This window comes from Nanorana parkeri, unplaced genomic scaffold, assembly GCF_000935625.1.
Source record: "Nanorana parkeri isolate BGI_ZX_2015 unplaced genomic scaffold, ASM93562v1 scaffold715, whole genome shotgun sequence".
Classification (NCBI taxonomy): domain Eukaryota; kingdom Metazoa; phylum Chordata; class Amphibia; order Anura; family Dicroglossidae; genus Nanorana; species Nanorana parkeri.
In genome coordinates, this window is record NW_017306983.1 from 339,180 (window position 1) to 357,550 (window position 18,371).

General features: G+C 41.6%; 1 protein-coding gene across 1 annotated transcript in view; it reads right to left on the reverse strand.

Moving 5' to 3' along the window:
- Positions 1-4,991: 4,991 nt before the first annotated feature.
- The window catches only part of NDC1 (NDC1 transmembrane nucleoporin), a 23,769-nt gene continuing 10,389 nt past the window's right edge, over positions 4,992-18,371 (reverse strand). Inside the window, exons 9-18 of the mRNA XM_018563983.1 lie at positions 16,591-16,680; positions 15,004-15,085; positions 14,762-14,920; positions 13,246-13,488; positions 9,442-9,563; positions 8,744-8,794; positions 7,778-7,841; positions 7,283-7,383; positions 6,498-6,658; positions 4,992-5,235 (exon numbers count right to left, since the gene is read on the reverse strand). Of these exons, the coding sequence (XP_018419485.1) occupies positions 5,172-5,235; positions 6,498-6,658; positions 7,283-7,383; positions 7,778-7,841; positions 8,744-8,794; positions 9,442-9,563; positions 13,246-13,488; positions 14,762-14,920; positions 15,004-15,085; positions 16,591-16,680 (1,137 nt within the window). The 3' untranslated portion in view covers positions 4,992-5,171. The remainder of the gene's footprint in view (positions 5,236-6,497; positions 6,659-7,282; positions 7,384-7,777; positions 7,842-8,743; positions 8,795-9,441; positions 9,564-13,245; positions 13,489-14,761; positions 14,921-15,003; positions 15,086-16,590; positions 16,681-18,371) is intronic.

Genomic DNA, 18,371 nt, shown 5'->3' on the forward strand with positions numbered 1-18,371 from the left:
GTTTTACCTATATAGAACATGCCATAGATGCATCTTAGAAGATATATAACCCCTTTGGTTTCGCAATTGGCAAAATGTTTACATTTCACTCTCTGCCCATTTGGGGTGATAATTTCAGTTCCCGTTTCAATAAACACACAGAACTTACATTTCTGACATTGGTAGTTACCTGGGTATTTGCAGCAGAACCGTTTTTTATTTTGAACAAACTCACTAGAGACTAATTTATCTTTCAAGGAGGGACATTTTTTGTAGACTATAGTTGGTTTGGTTTGAATGAATTTGGAAATTCTCGAGTCCTTTGTTAGGCAGTCCCAGTGTTTAGTTAATATGTCTTTAATTACTTGATGTTGGTTGTTATACGTAAATATTAGTCTAAGTGTGTCATTAAATGTGGTATTTTTTTCTTTTTCTATTTTGTTTTTATGAACCCAAGTGGGTCTATAATTGACCTTGGTTTTATTGTAGGCCCTTTGTAGAATTCTGTCCGAGTAGCCCCTCTGTTGTAACCTATATCTTACATTTTTGGCCTCAAATTCAAAGTCTTTATCCAGGGTGCAATTCCGTCTTATTCTTAAATACTGTCCATATGGGATACTATTTTTTAAGAATTGTGGATGAGCACTGCTGGCTTCTAATATGGAGTTCCCAGCAGTCTTCTTTCTAGATAGTTTAGTGTACAAAGTATTTGTTTTGCTTTTACAGACGGAAATATCCAGAAAGGGTAACTCAGATTCATTCATAGTCATGGTGAATTTTAGATTGAGATCGTTGGAATTAAGAATTTCCACAAAAAAAATATATGAATACACCTGGCTTTCTAAGCGGCATGTCTCCCAATTGACAAGGAATTTTCTCATTAACCCACTCATTTACTTACCGGTTCATAGGCGGTATGCAGTCATCAATTTTTGTATATATATTTATCTGTCTGTTGTGTATATATATTTATCTGTTTGTCTGATTAATATATTTTTCTGATTTTCTGTGTACGTAGAGTTTAAAATTATAGATTTTTATTGAATAAATACTCTTTTCACCATTTAATTGTCACGTAGATTGTGTAAAGAATGGTGGGATCCCCTCTCCCTGGGGAAAACTTCTTTTTCTAAAAACTTTTAATAGTTAGGGGACCCCCATTTATATTAATTATATTGGAGATATTGTGCATATACCTTCCCTTCCCCGTTTTATTGTTAAACTGTAATAATAATCATTAATTTTCCAGCTATCTTTCATGAGCTACATAATAATTTCCCTCTATATAAGGAGAGGGGGATGTTTTTATACTTCAAATTGAAGGGTGACAACGCTGGGGACATGTTGGACTGCAGATTTTACACAGAGAGGTCTTCAGCTGTAGCTTACAGCATAAGTACATGTTTTTTTTTCCACTGCTGCAGCAGATGCATTACAAAGAGAAAAGACAAATGATGGAATAGTTAGTGTTTTGAATTCATTGAGAGTTTTTAGAGTGACTTTGATTGCATTTTAAAAGAATGGAAGGCATAGGAATGACTTGCTTTGTACGTTGCTGTTCTTTTATTGTCCAGTCAGCAGGTGAGGTGTGTCTTGGATCAGGCTGTATTGTTTATTTGCACTGTGAATTTTGATAGGGGGGGATCTCAAGACTGCAGACTCTCACACACGAGCTCATCTATGTACTTACTCATCCAATCAGCACAATCAGTTTGTTAGATTCACAGCATTGTGCAATGCATTGAGGCCTGACTGTTCACAATGCTGTCCATTCCTCTGCCAGGCTGAAAGCTGGTGTGCAGGGAATCACCGGAAGCAAGTACAAATACAGGCTCAGGTACCATGACAACATACTGTACATGCACAAATTTTAATGAATGCATTACCCAATCAAATGTCTTTAATATTTGCCTACACATAAAAATCTTAGAGGACCTCCCACCTCATGGAGGCATACCTCAAAGAGTGGATGTAATGGAAAGTCTTTGCAGCTGTTAGAGCTCTGAAGAACCTAGGACTGGAGACAGCCGGCTGATCCTCCAGATACAAGGTAGCACGTTCTCCACCAATGTTGTACATCTGAGGTAAAGGCAGAAGACTGCGTGTCCTCAAAAACAGTGTCATCAGCGAGAGACTGAGGGACCTCATATCAGAGATGTTCAGTGCAACTGATGGCCTTGCTGCCTTAAAGGCAGCGAGCAAATCAGGAATAGACTCTTCAGGGGAAGGGCACAAGAGCATGTTCAGAGCCTCTGCGGCCAACAACCAGTGGGGAATTGGGTGAATTTGGCCACAAAGCCTTGTGCGACTGCAGTAGGGACTCTGAACAAGGCAGAGGCCTTGGCCTCACCTAGCAGAGATACAGAGGAATCCAATGACATGGTGGATCCTATAACCAGTCACAGAATTCCAGACGTCGGTTCCTTCAGAAACAAATGTCTCCAGAACCATTAGAGAAGTGTGAGCGGGGTGACCCGTTGCAGTGGGACTGTCCCCCTCTGTGTCTAGATAGAGACATGTTGCAACTGCATGGCAGTGATGCAACTAAGCTCAGGGTACAAGGCAAGGCCTCAGAAAACCCAGACAGCTGGTAGCCAGTGAGGTTCAAATGCCCAGAATTGACCAAAAGTATTCAGTGGTTGCAACAATGAGGTAGCTCCACATGAAGTGCTCAACCCCATCCACCTACTCACAGAGTAAGGCTTTACAGACTTTGAGCAACTTTGTTGAAGCATTTAAAGCACCCTTCAGCGCCTGTCACTTTAAAGACACATCTTGCAGGTTATATTAGGTCTTCAACAAAAGTTTCAGGTAGTTATAAAGCTCAGTGAAGCCTGCTTGCAGCTTACATAGAGACAGTCAGCGCTCCCACTAAAATCTCTCTGCATACTGGATCTGAATGGTACTTTAAAGGCTTGAAGCTTACCAAGTGCTTTGCACATGTTTACTATACACCCTTCTCTTATACAAGCTGAAGCCTATATGAACAATGCTGAACATTTTAGCATGATCTGTGGAATGGTTTGATTAAGCAATAGATTAATTGAATATGCCAGCCATATGTTTTGAAAATGACTTCCACTACTTTTTAAAACTAATAAAGCTGTATGTGCAGAAGAAACTGATTAAAGCTTTGGACCATAGTCTCTATATACTTCAAAATGGGACAAAGTAAAACCATGTGCGCATGTGCAGAAGTTACATTCCTGGCTGGCTATTCAAGACAAGCTTAGGACTCTAGATCCATGCATTAAATCCACTTTAAGATTTCAGAAGATTTATAGAGATAGGGAATGCTCAACATCTAAAAGCCATCATCTTCTTGTGCACATATATCATATCTTCTACACATGGGTAGAAAAAAAAAAAAGTTGAGTGGCACGAGGTTGCTAATAATGGGGATAAAGATTATTAGTCCCAGGGTTCCGAAATATTGGCAATAGGTTTGTGTTTGTGTATACACTGCCTGTCCAATAATAATAATTTTTTAAAAAAGTCACACACACTAATATTTAATTGGACCACCTTTAGCTTTGATTACAGCGCACATTCGTGGTTGCATCAAATCCATAAACTTGCAATGTCACATTTATTACATCCAGAGCTGCATTCATTTTTCACCGAGGTCATGTAGTGATGATGGGAGAGTCTTCTCCAGCACATCCCAAAGATTCTCAATGGGGTTAAGGTCTGGACTGTGTGGTGGCCAATCCATCTGTGACAATGATGTCTCACTCCCTGAACCACTCTTTCACAATTTGCTGAATCCTGACATTGTCCTCTTGGAATATGTCCATGCCATCGGGGAAGAAAAAAATCCATTGATAAAAAAAAACCTCGGTATATTTTCAGGTAGCCAGCTGACCCCATTTTTGGAGACATAAACTTGCTGAACCTCACGCAGGTGGCGACGCTGCAGGGTAGCGCAACTGCAAGGGTAAGTTTTTATTTGCCCAGAGATCTTTCATTCATTGTGTTTGTAGCCCTTATGAAGTTGCTTTCTAAACCCCCCAAAGGTGCATTGGCAATATTTTTAAGCCCTGCAACCAAAACTTGAACTGGACAATCAAAAGTCTTGGGCTGCACTCTTCTTTTTACAACTCATAGATGGGTTTTTTTCCCCAGTGGATCTGGTTGAAGAGGAACTCTACTGATTTCTTCAAAATAACAACAAAAGCGCTTTTAGAGATGTTTAGTAATGACAATCTACAAACAGAACCTTACAGATAATTGCCGGCTTTGTATTCTTTACATACCTTATTTTTCTTTTCCCCTCTACTCTTCTCACAGTGGCCATGTTTACTAAGAGCAGACAAATCCCTCTCCGTTTACTTCCTGCAACTCTGGCACATCATCTCAGGGGAGGAAAATGCTTTTCCCTGAGATCTCATGAGCTTTCCCAGCAATGCTCTGCTGATGTAACCTTCCCAGCAACAATTGGGCACATTACATCACTTTTGCCAAAGAGAACCAGGAAGTAGAAAACAAGAAATTGTAAGTAAAATAAAAATGTTATTTTTACCTAATGAATGTAAGTTGATTTCATATCAGGATGCAGAGATGTATGTGGATGTGAATGTTTAGCCAAAGGTCCACTTTAAAGATCATGGCCCATGGAGAGCTCCAGAGAGTCCAGCAACCTACCACCTATTACCATATCTTCTGCATATGGCTGTCGCATTGGAGAACAAAAAACACACAAACCCTCTTTTGGCTCAAAAACTATAGTGTCACAATGGCAGGATATGAATTAAGATGTCTGACCTTTTATTCACCTTTAATTTTGTAGAATTGATTGCACTTTTATAAAAACAGTTTCAAGGTATATACAAAAACAGCAGAAGAAATCCAGAGGGGAAAAGATCAGAAATAAACACTGCTGAAATACAGTAAGACAAATAAATAGACGTCGTCCACATCTTTTTCATTCTTTTCAAGTCAGTGGTAAGGAAAACCCGTCTTAAATAGCCATGCGATAATCCACACAAGAAAGCTGCCACTCTCCAGCTGCTGGCCTTTCTACTAGCTCTACGTAGATGCTGCCATTTGCTAAACCAGACATAGAATGCAGCTTCCATGTGAGGCTTCTCACATGGGTATTTTGCTTTGTGACAAATTCTCTAAGGACCCTCTGCAGTGAGAGGGTGTAATCTACAAATCACATTCCTATGAGACGATTCCCAATTGGTGCTTCATTCTTTGAAGTCGAGGAACTGCTGCAGCTTTTTCCGGTGCTCTGTGGATACTGGAATGGCGCTGAGTAACAACAAAAGAGCCATTAGTTTAGATCAATAAAAACTATGAACACATTCTAACAATAGTATTAAAATAAAAAAATAAATCCGTTTTTCACTATTTTTAAGCCATGGGTGCTTTTTTTTTTTACCATCAATATTTATCATTCAGTTTGTTAATTTTTTTTTATCGTTGCCGGGGGGAAAAAAAAAAAGCACCAATTCAGAGATGATTTGAGGATCTACAGCCGAGTGATACACACATAAGATACAGTATTGTTCATAGTTAGGGTATGTGAATTAATTTTTAAGATTTAACTCCTGAGTTTAATAATCACTAAGTTTTATTGCAAGACAATATTGCCAAAAGAAATCCTAGCTTTACAGTCCCGTCCCGTCCCCCCCCCAAAAAAAAAAACCCCCTTAGGGCCTGTTCACATGAGATCAGGTCCTGATCAGCAGACGTGGAGCTGATGATGCAGTGCGTTTGACGCATTTTCGGTCCGGATGCTGACAGTTCATTTTTTTTTAGCCAAGGGGCTGTCAATATGCAGATTCAGCCTCTGAGGTCACTTCCGCCCTCTCGGAACATCTACCTCCCTTTGTGTATGTAAAGCTGGTGATCAGACATGTATCACATGTTTGCACGCATGGTGCTGGCTACAGCAATCTGCAGAGAACGAGCCCGCAGGAGACGTCGTTATTGGGTACACCCGATCTTGAGGCTGCGGAACTCCAAGGGTCAGTTCTGGAGTTTGTATGAGGATTTGCGAGGTCACCCGGATACATTTTTTTCCTTTACTCGTATGTCCATGGCAAGGTAATGGGCATGTTCAAAATGTTTGCAGTTCATGTCGTTACCTCTACCCCAACCTGTCTGTCTATCGTTGATAACATCATATTAAGTGGAGCAAGAATACAATTTTTAATTTTTTTTCCTTAGCTGCGTTGCGTTTCCGTTCTGGTAGCGTTTCCGGACCGGACAAAATGTGACCTGCAGTATTTTTTCTGTCGTAAGCTGAACGGACTGCGCACGTGAGAACTGGAGCACATAAAACACATAGGGATACATTGGGATGCATTTTGAGTGCAGCAGCGTACGGATCCGGTCAGCACACAAAACGGACGTCGTGTGAACAGGCCCTTAAAAACAATGTGTGTATTGCTTTCTTATCTCAAGTAAATGACAAAGGGATCTCTGAATAAACCGTCCCTGAGTGGAAATGTAAAGATTCTCTATAAAGGAGTATAAGGGTACGAGAGCTGACGTGGTTAAATACGTACTGTAAGTGCTCTCCAAACGTTGTGGTTATCCTATAGATTGCAGTCTTCAGAGTAGATCGCAGGGCAAATCTTAGTGTCTTATAGGAGGAATCTGCCAAACCCGATGCAGCTCTAGCAGGCTTGCTGGACACATGTGGGAGCTTAAAATGCTTCTCTACTGCCTGCAACAAACAAGTAACATTAAATCAGAGCCACAATAAATAAAGCTTCAGAACCTTCAGCCAAGCAGATAAATGCACAACATAAAACTACTTAAAATACATAAATGTGACCCGTCTTATTTGCCAAAGTACTGTATTTGCAATGCTTAGCAACCAAGACTTAGCCACAGCTAGATATTGCACCCCTTCCAACCCCCGCCCCCACGGTATAATTCTGGACCCACCAATGGCAGTAACCTGACAATGACAGTTGTCATTAACTCTCTGCTCTCTCCTCCCACCAGGTACCTCCCAATAGCAGCTGGTCAGCACCGTTTAATGCTGCAAAACCAAATTGGCAAACAGTGCTGCCCTTTCTTCTCCCAGTCAGAGTGCTGCTGTACAGGAGATTAACCGCTTGAAGACCAGGTGTTTAGATCCCCTACCTGGCCAGGCCATTTTTCAGTGTTCAGCGCTGCAGTACTTTGACTAAGGAGGCTGATAGTAAGATAGATTTGGGTAACATTTTTTTAAATGCTTTGTAAAAACTTGCTGTACACGGCTCCTATACAGGGTGACGCTCATGAGTACTAGGCAGTTATTAAAAGGTGACAGCAGAGGAGGACTGACCATTGTGCCTCTTACCTCTTGTAGATTCAGAAGTGTGGCTAGTATGTTGGACAGCGTCGTCTGCACCACCCCCATCCTGTCTTCAGAGAATGATGCCGCCACCAGATGGGACAACCCTGAAAAGACAAGACATTACCAGAGTTTAGAATCCAACCAACAAGTAAAAACATACTGCTAATACTATCCAGGAAACACTGCATCTGCCCTTCAGTGGAGATCACATGACTAATGCCCAGGCATTTCTCCACATGACCAAATGTTATGGGAGGCAGAGAAGTAACGATTTATCTAAGACGGGTATTTTGGGACTGCTTTTAAAAATCCACGTATTCAAAAGGATTTTCAGGACATAGAAGTATGCCTGCATGAGCGTAAAATGTCCAAGGAACAAGGTGTGCTTGCTTTAAACCCATGAAGGTAAACCTGGCCGGAGTTGGGCTTTTATGTACAGCTCTAAGAGTCTACTGTGGTCAGGTTCTAAAAATGCTCAGACATATTCTAGAATCTCACCTTCCAAAGCCCAGATATGGATCTGTGAATCTGCAAACACTTCCTGACTGGAGGCCTCTGGGTGCTGCAGAGACAATTATAATGAATACCATTAAGTGACAGAGAACACAGAGATGTACACACACGTACACACAGCTCCCCTCTCCCTCCACTACATCCCAGAGCAGTGAAAATCATCCAAAGATTGCCCTTTAGTTTTGTTACAGGTAATACACTAGAAGTATGTCGAATACACCCATGCTGTATTCCTGTTCCAGACCAGTGTACTGGAACATAGCAGAATTACTGGAACAGTATGACTGCCAGACAGGTAACGTTTTCAGAGGGGTGTGAGCAATGGTTACCCTTTGCATTTCTAAGTACAGCTTTCTTGAGAATAGATGTGAAAAACTATTTGTGTATAAATGTAACTGTCATTCAAACACATGGTGGGTGAGCATAGGACCGACACGAGTGCCAGCACACATATGGCTACTTTCGAACTGCCAATGCCAGAGCTGGCACTCACGCACCCATGTGCCTGAATGACAACTCATGCAAAACAGTCAAGCAAAACAAGGTGCGGCTTTCACATCTTCTGCAGAAGACGTGCCTCTAAACCTCTGTTTTTAACCTTGCGAGACAAGTTTTTTTGCATGTTGGCTGGTGAGTGTGCTGGGAAACTTTTTGCTATTGAATGACAACTCATAACACATAGAAATGACTAGAGCCTGACATGCACGCATTGAAACCCCATACAGATGTCTGAACCTGTCGTCATTAGCCATACAAAGCTTTGGAATGCAATCTAATCCTGGTTACATCGCCATTACGAAGAAAGTCTTTATAATAAAGGATGCAGTGCCAGCCTGTAAACTAACAGCATGCAACAGCAATGCAAAAAAAACAAGCAATGATTAACCACAAACTTGACGTACACATTAGACATTTGCAGGTACAATGAATATAGAAGTGCTACAAGCTTACCTTGCTGAAAAGATAAATGATCAAGACTCGCTTTGACAAGAAGTTTTTGATCTAAGAAAAAACAAAACAAACCTGTTTAGTTTGCCTAAATGTCATCACACCAGCAAGAATGTACCCAACAGAGGGAAGATTGGGGTGTGCAATTTACGTTGTAGTTTCTTATTCTCAAATTCACTGTAACACAACAGGCAACGTTTGAACCAGAATATCCCAAACCTTTCATCCAAGGGACACTTTGAACAGTAATAAATGTTTTAATTATTTCCACTGAAGAGGATAGATAGTGGGTTTTGTACATAGTAAAACAAATATTTAGTATTTTATGATTCTTTTTACATGTGTATCTCTATTTACAGCCTGTTGGGGGGGGGGGGGGGCGCCTTTTTACCGTGTGGGGGGGGGGGGAAGCCTGTTTACAGACCTTTCCATCTGCTGTGGTGTCCCTTTAGCTAACCCAAAGCTGAAGAGCAGTACAGTTGACATATTTAGAGGACACCTCCAGTTCCCTGGGTGCACTCAAATTTCTATGGTATGCCATGTTCGGCATTCCGTGGTAACGTGACCTGGTTTGCCCCCCCCTCCCTATTCTTCTAAGTGGTTATTAAGGTCAAACCCACCCATCAGAGTGAAAGGCTTATAGGAGCATTCAGGAGGCAAATCTATTTCATTACTGGCACCTGCAACGCGTTCACACTTACCTGCTCCAGTCTGTTTTGGTACCATATGAAGAAGAAACTGGGCCCTTCGCTGCTGCTGACAGGTCTGTGGCTAACCTGGGAGATAGAGGATGCTTCTGAGGCGCTCCGCTGGATATCCACATCTGCATATAAAAAGATAAAACGAGCACAATAAAATAGAACTTCTGTAATCATAAAATCCTTTTCTTGGTGCCCGATTGACACAGGTTCCACCCCCCTGTGATTATAATTATGATCGCATAACTGCTTTGTTACAAAATTGAGTCATGCTGGTAGCAAGAGGTGTTCTACCCTGGGTTGGTCTCCAATTTTTTGCTTTCCCAGTGTCCAATCCTCCAGAAGGTATCAGTATAATCTGAAGATTTAAGACTTCCTGTGTCCCGCAAAGGACTCCAAAAATAGGATTTTGCTTTCTCATCCATTAGGGTCATAGGAAGTCTTTCACTGCGGAATGTCCAAAAGCAGAAGCAGTCCCACTGAGCCGTGAACAGCCAAAAAAACACACTAACAGGTCCAAGAAAAAGAAGAAACCGGGAATTGCCTAAAGCTCAGAGAACCATCTGAAGGACCTTATCCCCAAAGCTGGCATCAGATGAGGCAGAAAGGTCCACCTGATAGGAACTGGAGAACATGTAAACAGAAAACCAGATGCAAGCTTTACAAATCTGGGAAACAGTTGCCTGATGCCGAAAAGTCCAAAAGGTGCTCCCAGACCTAGTGGATTCAACTTTAACAGGAAAAGGAGGAACCAAACCTTGCAACCATAAGCTTCAACGATGGCCTGTCCGAGCCACCTTGAAATGGTGGAATGAGAAGCAAGGGCGCCCTTTTCAGGGTCGATCCAAGAGGACAAAGAGGGTCTATCTAAAAGAAGCAGTAGCTGAGAGATGGACTTGGACAGCCCAGACCACATCCAGACAATGGAGAAAAAAATTATTTGAACTGGAGCCGGACAAAAGGTCTAAAAGGAACAATGTCCTTGTTAAAGTGACATTAAACCCTCATGCTGGGGGAAGTTCTCCCCCAGCATGAGAAGACATGAGGATTTAAAAGGAAGAGCAGCAAAGAGAAGGGAAACTACCATGGATTACAGTAAGGCGCACATTACAGTATTGGTTTATGTTAAAAATCTGAGGGTTTAATGTCACTTTAACCCCTTAGTGACTGACGACGTACAGTGTACATTGCAGATTGCATCACTTCCGGTCCCTGGGCTGTCAGTTCTGGGCTCCTGGAGCCCAGCTATAAGCTATTGAAGTGTGATCTGCACTTCAATAGCTTATTTCCAGTGTAAAGGTGACACTGGGGGTCTTTTGGACCCCCAGCATCACCTTAAAGAGTACCTGTCACCACCATCTGCTATCACATGGGGGGGCTTGTAGGCCCCCCCATGTGATAGCAGTCAAAGTAAAAAAAAAAAAAAAAAAAAAACAGTTTTTAAAATTAAAATGAAATAAAATAAATCTAATAATAATAAAAAAAAAATTTAAAAGTCCCCCGCCCCCGCGAGCCCGCGCGTCGCCACGTAAACACGCGTCGGGTGCGCCTACGTATGAAAACGACGAACGCGCTACACATGTTGGGTATCGCCGCGCACGCCGGAGTGAGAGCAATAATTCTAGGGCCAGTATTTTGGGGTATCTCTAAATTGATGACCTGTGGGGGCTTTTAAAAGCATCTTCTATGGACTTTTTGGGGTACTGGGGTTTTTCGCCGTTTTACGGATGCACGCAATTTGTAAACTGGGCATGTTGGGTATCGTTTTACTCCTTGTAACCTCATCTTTTATATTTCAATAAAAAAAATGGGTATTTTGTTGTGTTTTGGGGCAATTACATTTTTCACTAAATATTGGGGTTTAATAAGGAGTTGCGCTAATATTGCGCAACATAAAAATTTGCAACTACCACCATTTTATTCTATAGGGTCTTGGCATTCAGAAAATATATAATGTTGGGGGGTTTTAAGTAATTTTCCGGCCTAAAATGTGGAATATAACATGGGTACAAAAAATGAAAAAAAGGCCTCAGTCATGAAGGGGTTAAGGTGAATGGCAGAGACTACTTTAGGCAAGAAGGAAGTCATGGGCCTCAACCCTACATTGTTTCTATGCTAGACCAAAATGGGTTCTTTGCAAGTAAAGGCCACCAGTTCGGAGACTTCCGGTGTAAAAGCCACCTCTGATAGCAGACCATGTGGAAAGTGGAGTTCCTAGCCTTGAGCATTATTAGGAATGATGAACTCAGAGATGCCCCTGTACCTGGTCTTCAACAGCCCTGCCATTAAAGTGCATTTCCACTGTTGCAATCAAATTTGAGAAACTCCCCACCATATATTTGTTATGTGTTCCCTTTCACACAGTACACCTAAAACTAGGTTAAAGCCATTTCTTCAAAGGAGGCTTTTGGTCAGACTGCAGGATATTCTGAACAGTTTGTGAGTGAGTCTGTCCCCAAGACGAAGGGGGCATGCTGCATTTGCTTTCATTAACATGCAATAGTGGATATGGTTAGAACAGAGAGGGTTTAACAAGTAAAAGAGATGTCAGCACAGGATTCATTTGACCAAATATGATCTCCCCACCCAGCTCAACCACCTCATTGAGATTACAGCTAATAGAAAACCTAAGTATTGGAGCTTTTAGAAAAAAAAATACAAACTTTAAAATGTTTTAAGTTATGCTTTATGAATGGTAACAAATGTAAAGTAGGTATTATCCCAAATTGGCTGCAAAAGCAGAAATACAGCCAGGATGACCAACAGGCCCTTGGGACAGTAGATCTGAATGGTCTGGTAGGGCCCGCAGAGCATCTTTGAAAATCTTTCCAGAACGGCATACTTAATCACCCCGGGCCACTCTGGAGCAATGAGAATCACCAGAATGCCCTGCATCTCAATCCTGCGGAGTAGGCAAGAAAGAAGTTTCAAGTAAGGAAAGGCTTAGTTCAGGGTGTACTGATCCCACTCGGCCACCAGAGTATCCACTGCTTCCACCAGGGGATACCTGAACCAGAACACAAATCTGTCCAGTTTGTAGTTGAACCTGGGAGGCCCACATCCTTTGTCCCCCATCTGTAACACAGGTCCTGAAACACCACCTGGTGTAGAGACCACTTTTCCAGGTCCAAACGCTGCCGGCTGAAGAAATCTTCTGGTCATTTTTCTATGCCTGGAACGTACATGGCCGATAAGGCTGGAACGTGCAATTCTGAACAGGATAGGATCTGCTCTACCTCTCTTGCCGCAGCGAGACTTCTGGCACCTCTCTGATGTTGACAGCACCTGGAAAGCATTCCACAGCCAACTTCACCAGAATGGAGCGTGGAAAGTGCCCAATGCAGGCTAAACCCACAACATCCAGGAACACAAGGCAGACAGCTTCCGATTGCAGAGGAAACCACCCGCATGTAGAAAAGAGTCTTGAAAACAACTAGAGAAAAAAAAATTGCTACAAAAATCTCAGGTCTGTCTTTAACCACTACAGGATTAAGAACGTTGGAGATACAGCCTGAAAAACTGTTAGAGATGCGTCCTAATTACTTTAACATTCCGCTCCTCTTCCCCTGTCCCCACCGCTACTACTGGCAATTGCTAGCTGTCAAAATGACAGCTAGGATTTGTAGGTTCACTTTATTTCCATGTAAAGCAATATCAGGTGTTTTTAGGTATGGGAGGAGCATGCAACATGATTATCCCATTTACATATCCCATTGAAACTCAAAGCTTTGTAGACCCTCAATTATTTCATAAGTGCTTCAGGAAGAAAACAAAAAATAATATGCACGATCAACGACTGACACTCACCCGTACCACACGTCCAAAGCTTTGTACCTCTCCTGATAATGTGGGGGCTCTGCACTGATCCATGCCATGGAGAATTCTGGTCCTGGACAGTGGAGATATGACCCAGCACTGGGGAGGCAAAAGCACCGCCAGAGTCCCAAGGTCTTTTGAGAGCAGTCTTGATCTTTATAAGAGAAGAGATGGGTGTTCGAGAAACAGGAGAAATTTTCCCAGCCTGGTCAACAGATTCATTCAATGATGTGCCTGCAGAATGACAGTCAAAGAGGATTACAGTAAATTAAACGATAACAGTTTTGGGTCAACTTTAATAAACGTTTACGTTTTTAAACAGTTGTACGCTCTAATCTATCTTATCTATATTGTTTTTTGTTTAGAAATAAAAGTATGGAACCAATGTTCCATACAATGCAACAAGAGAGACAGATTCTTTGATTTGTTCAAATGTGTGCTACCAAGCTCAGTATATTAAACAGAGGAGCCAAGAAACATCAGAAAGGGAGCCAAGTGCTCCACCTGCTGGTTGCCTTTGGGAATATAAAAGGCAAGGCAAGGTTTCATATTTGCCCAAAGTGTTGGGGTGCAACACTATGCAATGGAGCCTTAAGAGCTCACATTGTTAACATCCTCAACCGGCCTGATGGGAAGCTAACACAACCATAGATTTCAAGTAGGTCTATTAGCAGTAGGTAATACATTTTGAGACATTTGAAACATGTTCCATTTGCTCTTTAGGAAGAGTGTTTATCCCGAGAAATGCGTCAGCTAGGCCTATTCTATTGCTTCTGCTCACATTATTATTATACAGGATTTCTATAGCGCCAACAGTTTGCACAGCGCTTTACAATATAAGGAAGACATTATAATCACAATACAATTCAAGACAAGATATTAAGGAGGGCCCTGCCCCTAAGGAGGGCTTACAATCTAATGGACAAATAACACAGTATTTCACGAGGAGAAGGCGCTGTTCTCTTTTTTTCTTCTTGCACATTTGAAACAATGTATAACAGGATTTAAGAGTCTGTTTTTTCTTAAAATATATTTTTTCTAGATTTTGAGAGTATTGTTTCTAGATTCCAGTTTGAGCACTCTATACAACAGGCAAGATAGACATTGTAATGATTTATTAATTAATATAATTGTTTTTTGTATTTGAAAAATTACAAATCGAAGTTCTAGAATAAATCTATGAAGAAGAAGATGACTACAAAACACAGACAGACATTCTTATAACAGCACCCTGTACCCAATGTGAAAATTCTTCCTTTACTGTGATATTCTGTTCGATTTGTAAACAGCAAAAAGCTGGTTTCCTTTTCCTCCAACATGGTAGGTGGTGTCAGACCCTCACTTTTATTCTCGTCTTAAGAGAAACTTAAACTCTTCACAAAACTATATTTTTTCATGAACACTGATGTTTTTATATCTAATCCCAGTACCTATACTAGGTGACTCCAATAGTATTACTGTGCAGCAGAAGATGACATGATACAATCCTGAAAGACAGAAGATATACCTGAGCTGCTGGATGACTTCCTCAACTCCGCTGAGGAAGGGAACCTCACGCGCCCATTACTTGCAGCAGCTTCTTGGTGAGCCACCAGTCTGTCAGTGAGATTGCTTAAGACACTCAGGCATTCCGTACAGATAGCGGTCCAGTTGTATGGATGACCTCCTGCAATAGAAAACAAAATGTTTCACAAACTTTTATTTCATTTGGATGAAGAAATGGAGCTACTCTGTTTTCATTACAGTTACCTGGTTGGCTCAGGCTGAAAACCTCCTGCCTCTGAGTTTTGGAATATTGAGAGAGCAGCACAAGATCTTGGAAGGCCAGATACTGGAATGACACAACATAGCACAACAGGAAACATTCATTACTAGCCTAGAGAAAAGCACCCCATACTTTATCCCACATTAAATTAGGTTATACTGATTTCCAACACTTTGGGTTGAGCCACCTACTGAAAAAATTTATAAATCAGTGTGCACAAAATAAACCAGCATGTGAGATTATACTGGAACATAAAAAGTCCATTAACCCTTTCGCTGCCAAGGACGTATGGCATACGGACCTACAAAAGTGCTTCCAGCTGGCCAGGTCAGTATGCCATACGGACCTGGCATTTACAGTTCTACTATAAGCTGATGGTCGCATTAGCGACCATCAGCTTATAGTATAACTGTTCAGCAGACTGTCCCCTTTAAATTAATAGAGGACACTAAACTGAAAATGAGCTTTTACATTCTATCCAGAAGGGTATGGCCCACAAAAGGGAGGCGCAAGCCCTTCTGCGTTTTGCCTAGTGTACATTCTCCTTAGGGGACAGTTTATACAGCTTTTACCCCAGAGGTCTGCGGTCTTGTCACCCAATTATTACACCTCAGGATTTATTAGAAGCTAACAAGCAAACTCAAATAAAATGAACAATTAAAATCAAGCCGTATCAAAAGTGATGATCTCCAGTGAATAAGACATGTACCAATTAAACTCATACCTTAAGGAAAAAAAAGACATATTCATGGGGACACTTTAAAACAGAGTTCCATTTCTAGGTCATGTGACCTAAACGCAGCAATCGGTCACAATCTGCAGCAGCCTTGCAATGTATGAGTTTATGTCAGCAGGCTGAATGCACTTTCACTGAAGACATTTGATTATATCAATATTCCAATGCAAGCTACTGCAGTTTTGAGCTACATGACCCAGAAAAGAACTTCAGAGGACCTGCTTAAAGTAGTATTAAAGGCTAATCGTTTAACTTAATGCATTCTCTGCATTAAGGTAACAAAATGATCAGTACCTTTTTGTGTTCCCCGTCCCCCCCCCACACTTACCTGTCAGCGCACTCACCGCCCCCGGTCCCCAAAGCGATCCTCCTGTTCCCCGAACTTCCTGGTTGTGGGGGAGGATAGTGAGGACAGAGGAGCCATAGGCTCCTTCTGCCATCAATCACCCTTTCAGGGAGGAGAGGAGGGGCATGGCTGCAGGGCTGCGTGTGTCTATGGACACACACAGCCACTGCAGGAACACGCACGGGTGCCTCTATAGCAGTCACTCAGCTGCTGGTGGCACCCGTGCAGGGGGCGAGGGGATGAGCGCTGCCGGTACCTACTAGAAAACAAGGAATAGAAGCTTTTTGAAGAAAAAGAACTGACAATTTATAAGAAGGTGGGCCTCCTACATTAAAAAAAAAAAAAAAAGCTGAAGCTTTAAATCTAATCACTTTAAATACAGCTAACAGGTAGGCTTGTTCACATGGCTGGAACAATATATAGCTGTCCCTAATGCTAAAAGTAGCTGATTTAACTCAGTGAAAAAGACCATATCTAAACAACCTTTACCTTTAAGAGTGAAGAGTTGCAGCTTAAAGCATTGGGAAGGCACATTTCTGCATCTTCAACAAAGGACGTCTGTATAGGAAACATTCGGGTCTGGACAGACAAAAGGACATTTTAGAGTTGTATTTGAACATGCATCATTTCCACCTTCCCCCAAGTGCAGCAGTGTGACAATCCTATACTACGTGGAGTATAAAGGGTCATGTAACTGGCTGGCACTTTTGTCAATATCTACCTGGAACTGTTGGTGCGCACTATACCTACTGTGGAAGATTTCCTCTCACTTCCTGCCAGGATAGCAAGTGATAGAAAACGTCTCCAATGAGGACCCAGGAAAACAAACACATTTTTAGTAGAATGGAGAAGAGTTAAAACGTCTGATAGTGCTTTTATTGCTGTTTGTGCTTTACTGTCCAGGTGACAACAAATACCCCCATTTCTTTGTAAAGGTGTCACAGAAACAGGAGATAAAAGAAAGTCTTCCTAACGGGGTCACAAGCAGACAGAAACTCCAACTTTTCTTCACTGCACTCAGTTGGCTTTAGTTAGCACATTGGCCTTATGACTGCAGCATAGGCAGTAAGTTTCTTCATGTACAAGGATAAAAAGACTATGGATGCAAGGTGCAGTGGAATATGTCAGCACAATAAAAAATTATGCCCCTGTCCTGGAAGATGACTGGGGAAATTATGCTCAAGTGATTGCCTCCATATGAACAAACAGTGCTAGCGCATACTGCATCTCTACTAACTACCCAATGAAACATGATGACAGTCCTGGCACTTACCTCTGTTGTGTGGATCTGGAATAGTAACCAGACAATGTGCCAGGTGACCAGCAGGAAAGTACCACACAACCAGATCTGGTAAAATAACGAGAAATCCAGGAGCCCAAGCAGAGAATCAAGTGGTGGTAACTGTCTGTTTAAAGAAGAAAAACAGAAGCACAAGCCTTATGAGCAATTCACAATTCAAATAATAAACCCAAGAGGTTTTCAAAGCAAGTCCAGAAATACTCACTGATCCAGATACAAGTTCAGGATGCCTTGAAACCATGCCCGTGGAATAGAACCTAAAAATAATAGCCGGGAGATACTTATGTTAAATCAAATTTACCCAAATCTATGTGTACATATGTACTATGATGAGTTAGTAACTTACTAACAGCATTTTATACAGAGTTCTTTTGTCTATATTACACAAGATATCAATTATATTAAGGCCTCATTCACACACAACGCAAGCAAAATTGTATATTGCGTATATATACACGAGCGTCTATGCGCGTATATACGAGCGTATATGCGTGCACTATTTGCATTCCCAGAATGCATAATTCCTAATGGAAATCTTAATGAACTGTACGCACATACGCGCGTGAAATATGCTGCCTGGACGCATCTCGGCTCCATTCTGTTTTTGCGCATATATACGCTACGGAAATAAACGGCTGAATACGCAGCTATGTGTATGGAGCCATTTATTTGCATATGGTGCATATGGTGCATATGGTGCATATGGTGCATATGGTGCATATGGTGCATATGGTGCATATGGTGCATATGGTGCAGTACGCGCGTATATGCGCAGCAGTGTGAATGAGGACACCTCATCACAAGTCTCCATGCAGTACATGCGGTAAAACAAAAATCACTTGTTTACAACCACACTTGTAATATAAATCAGACAGAAAAGATCATGTTAGCACTGTCATGACAGATCCCCTTTTGTACAGATGAGGTTAAGGGAGAGATTGATTTTTTAATGACTAAAAAAAAAAAAAAA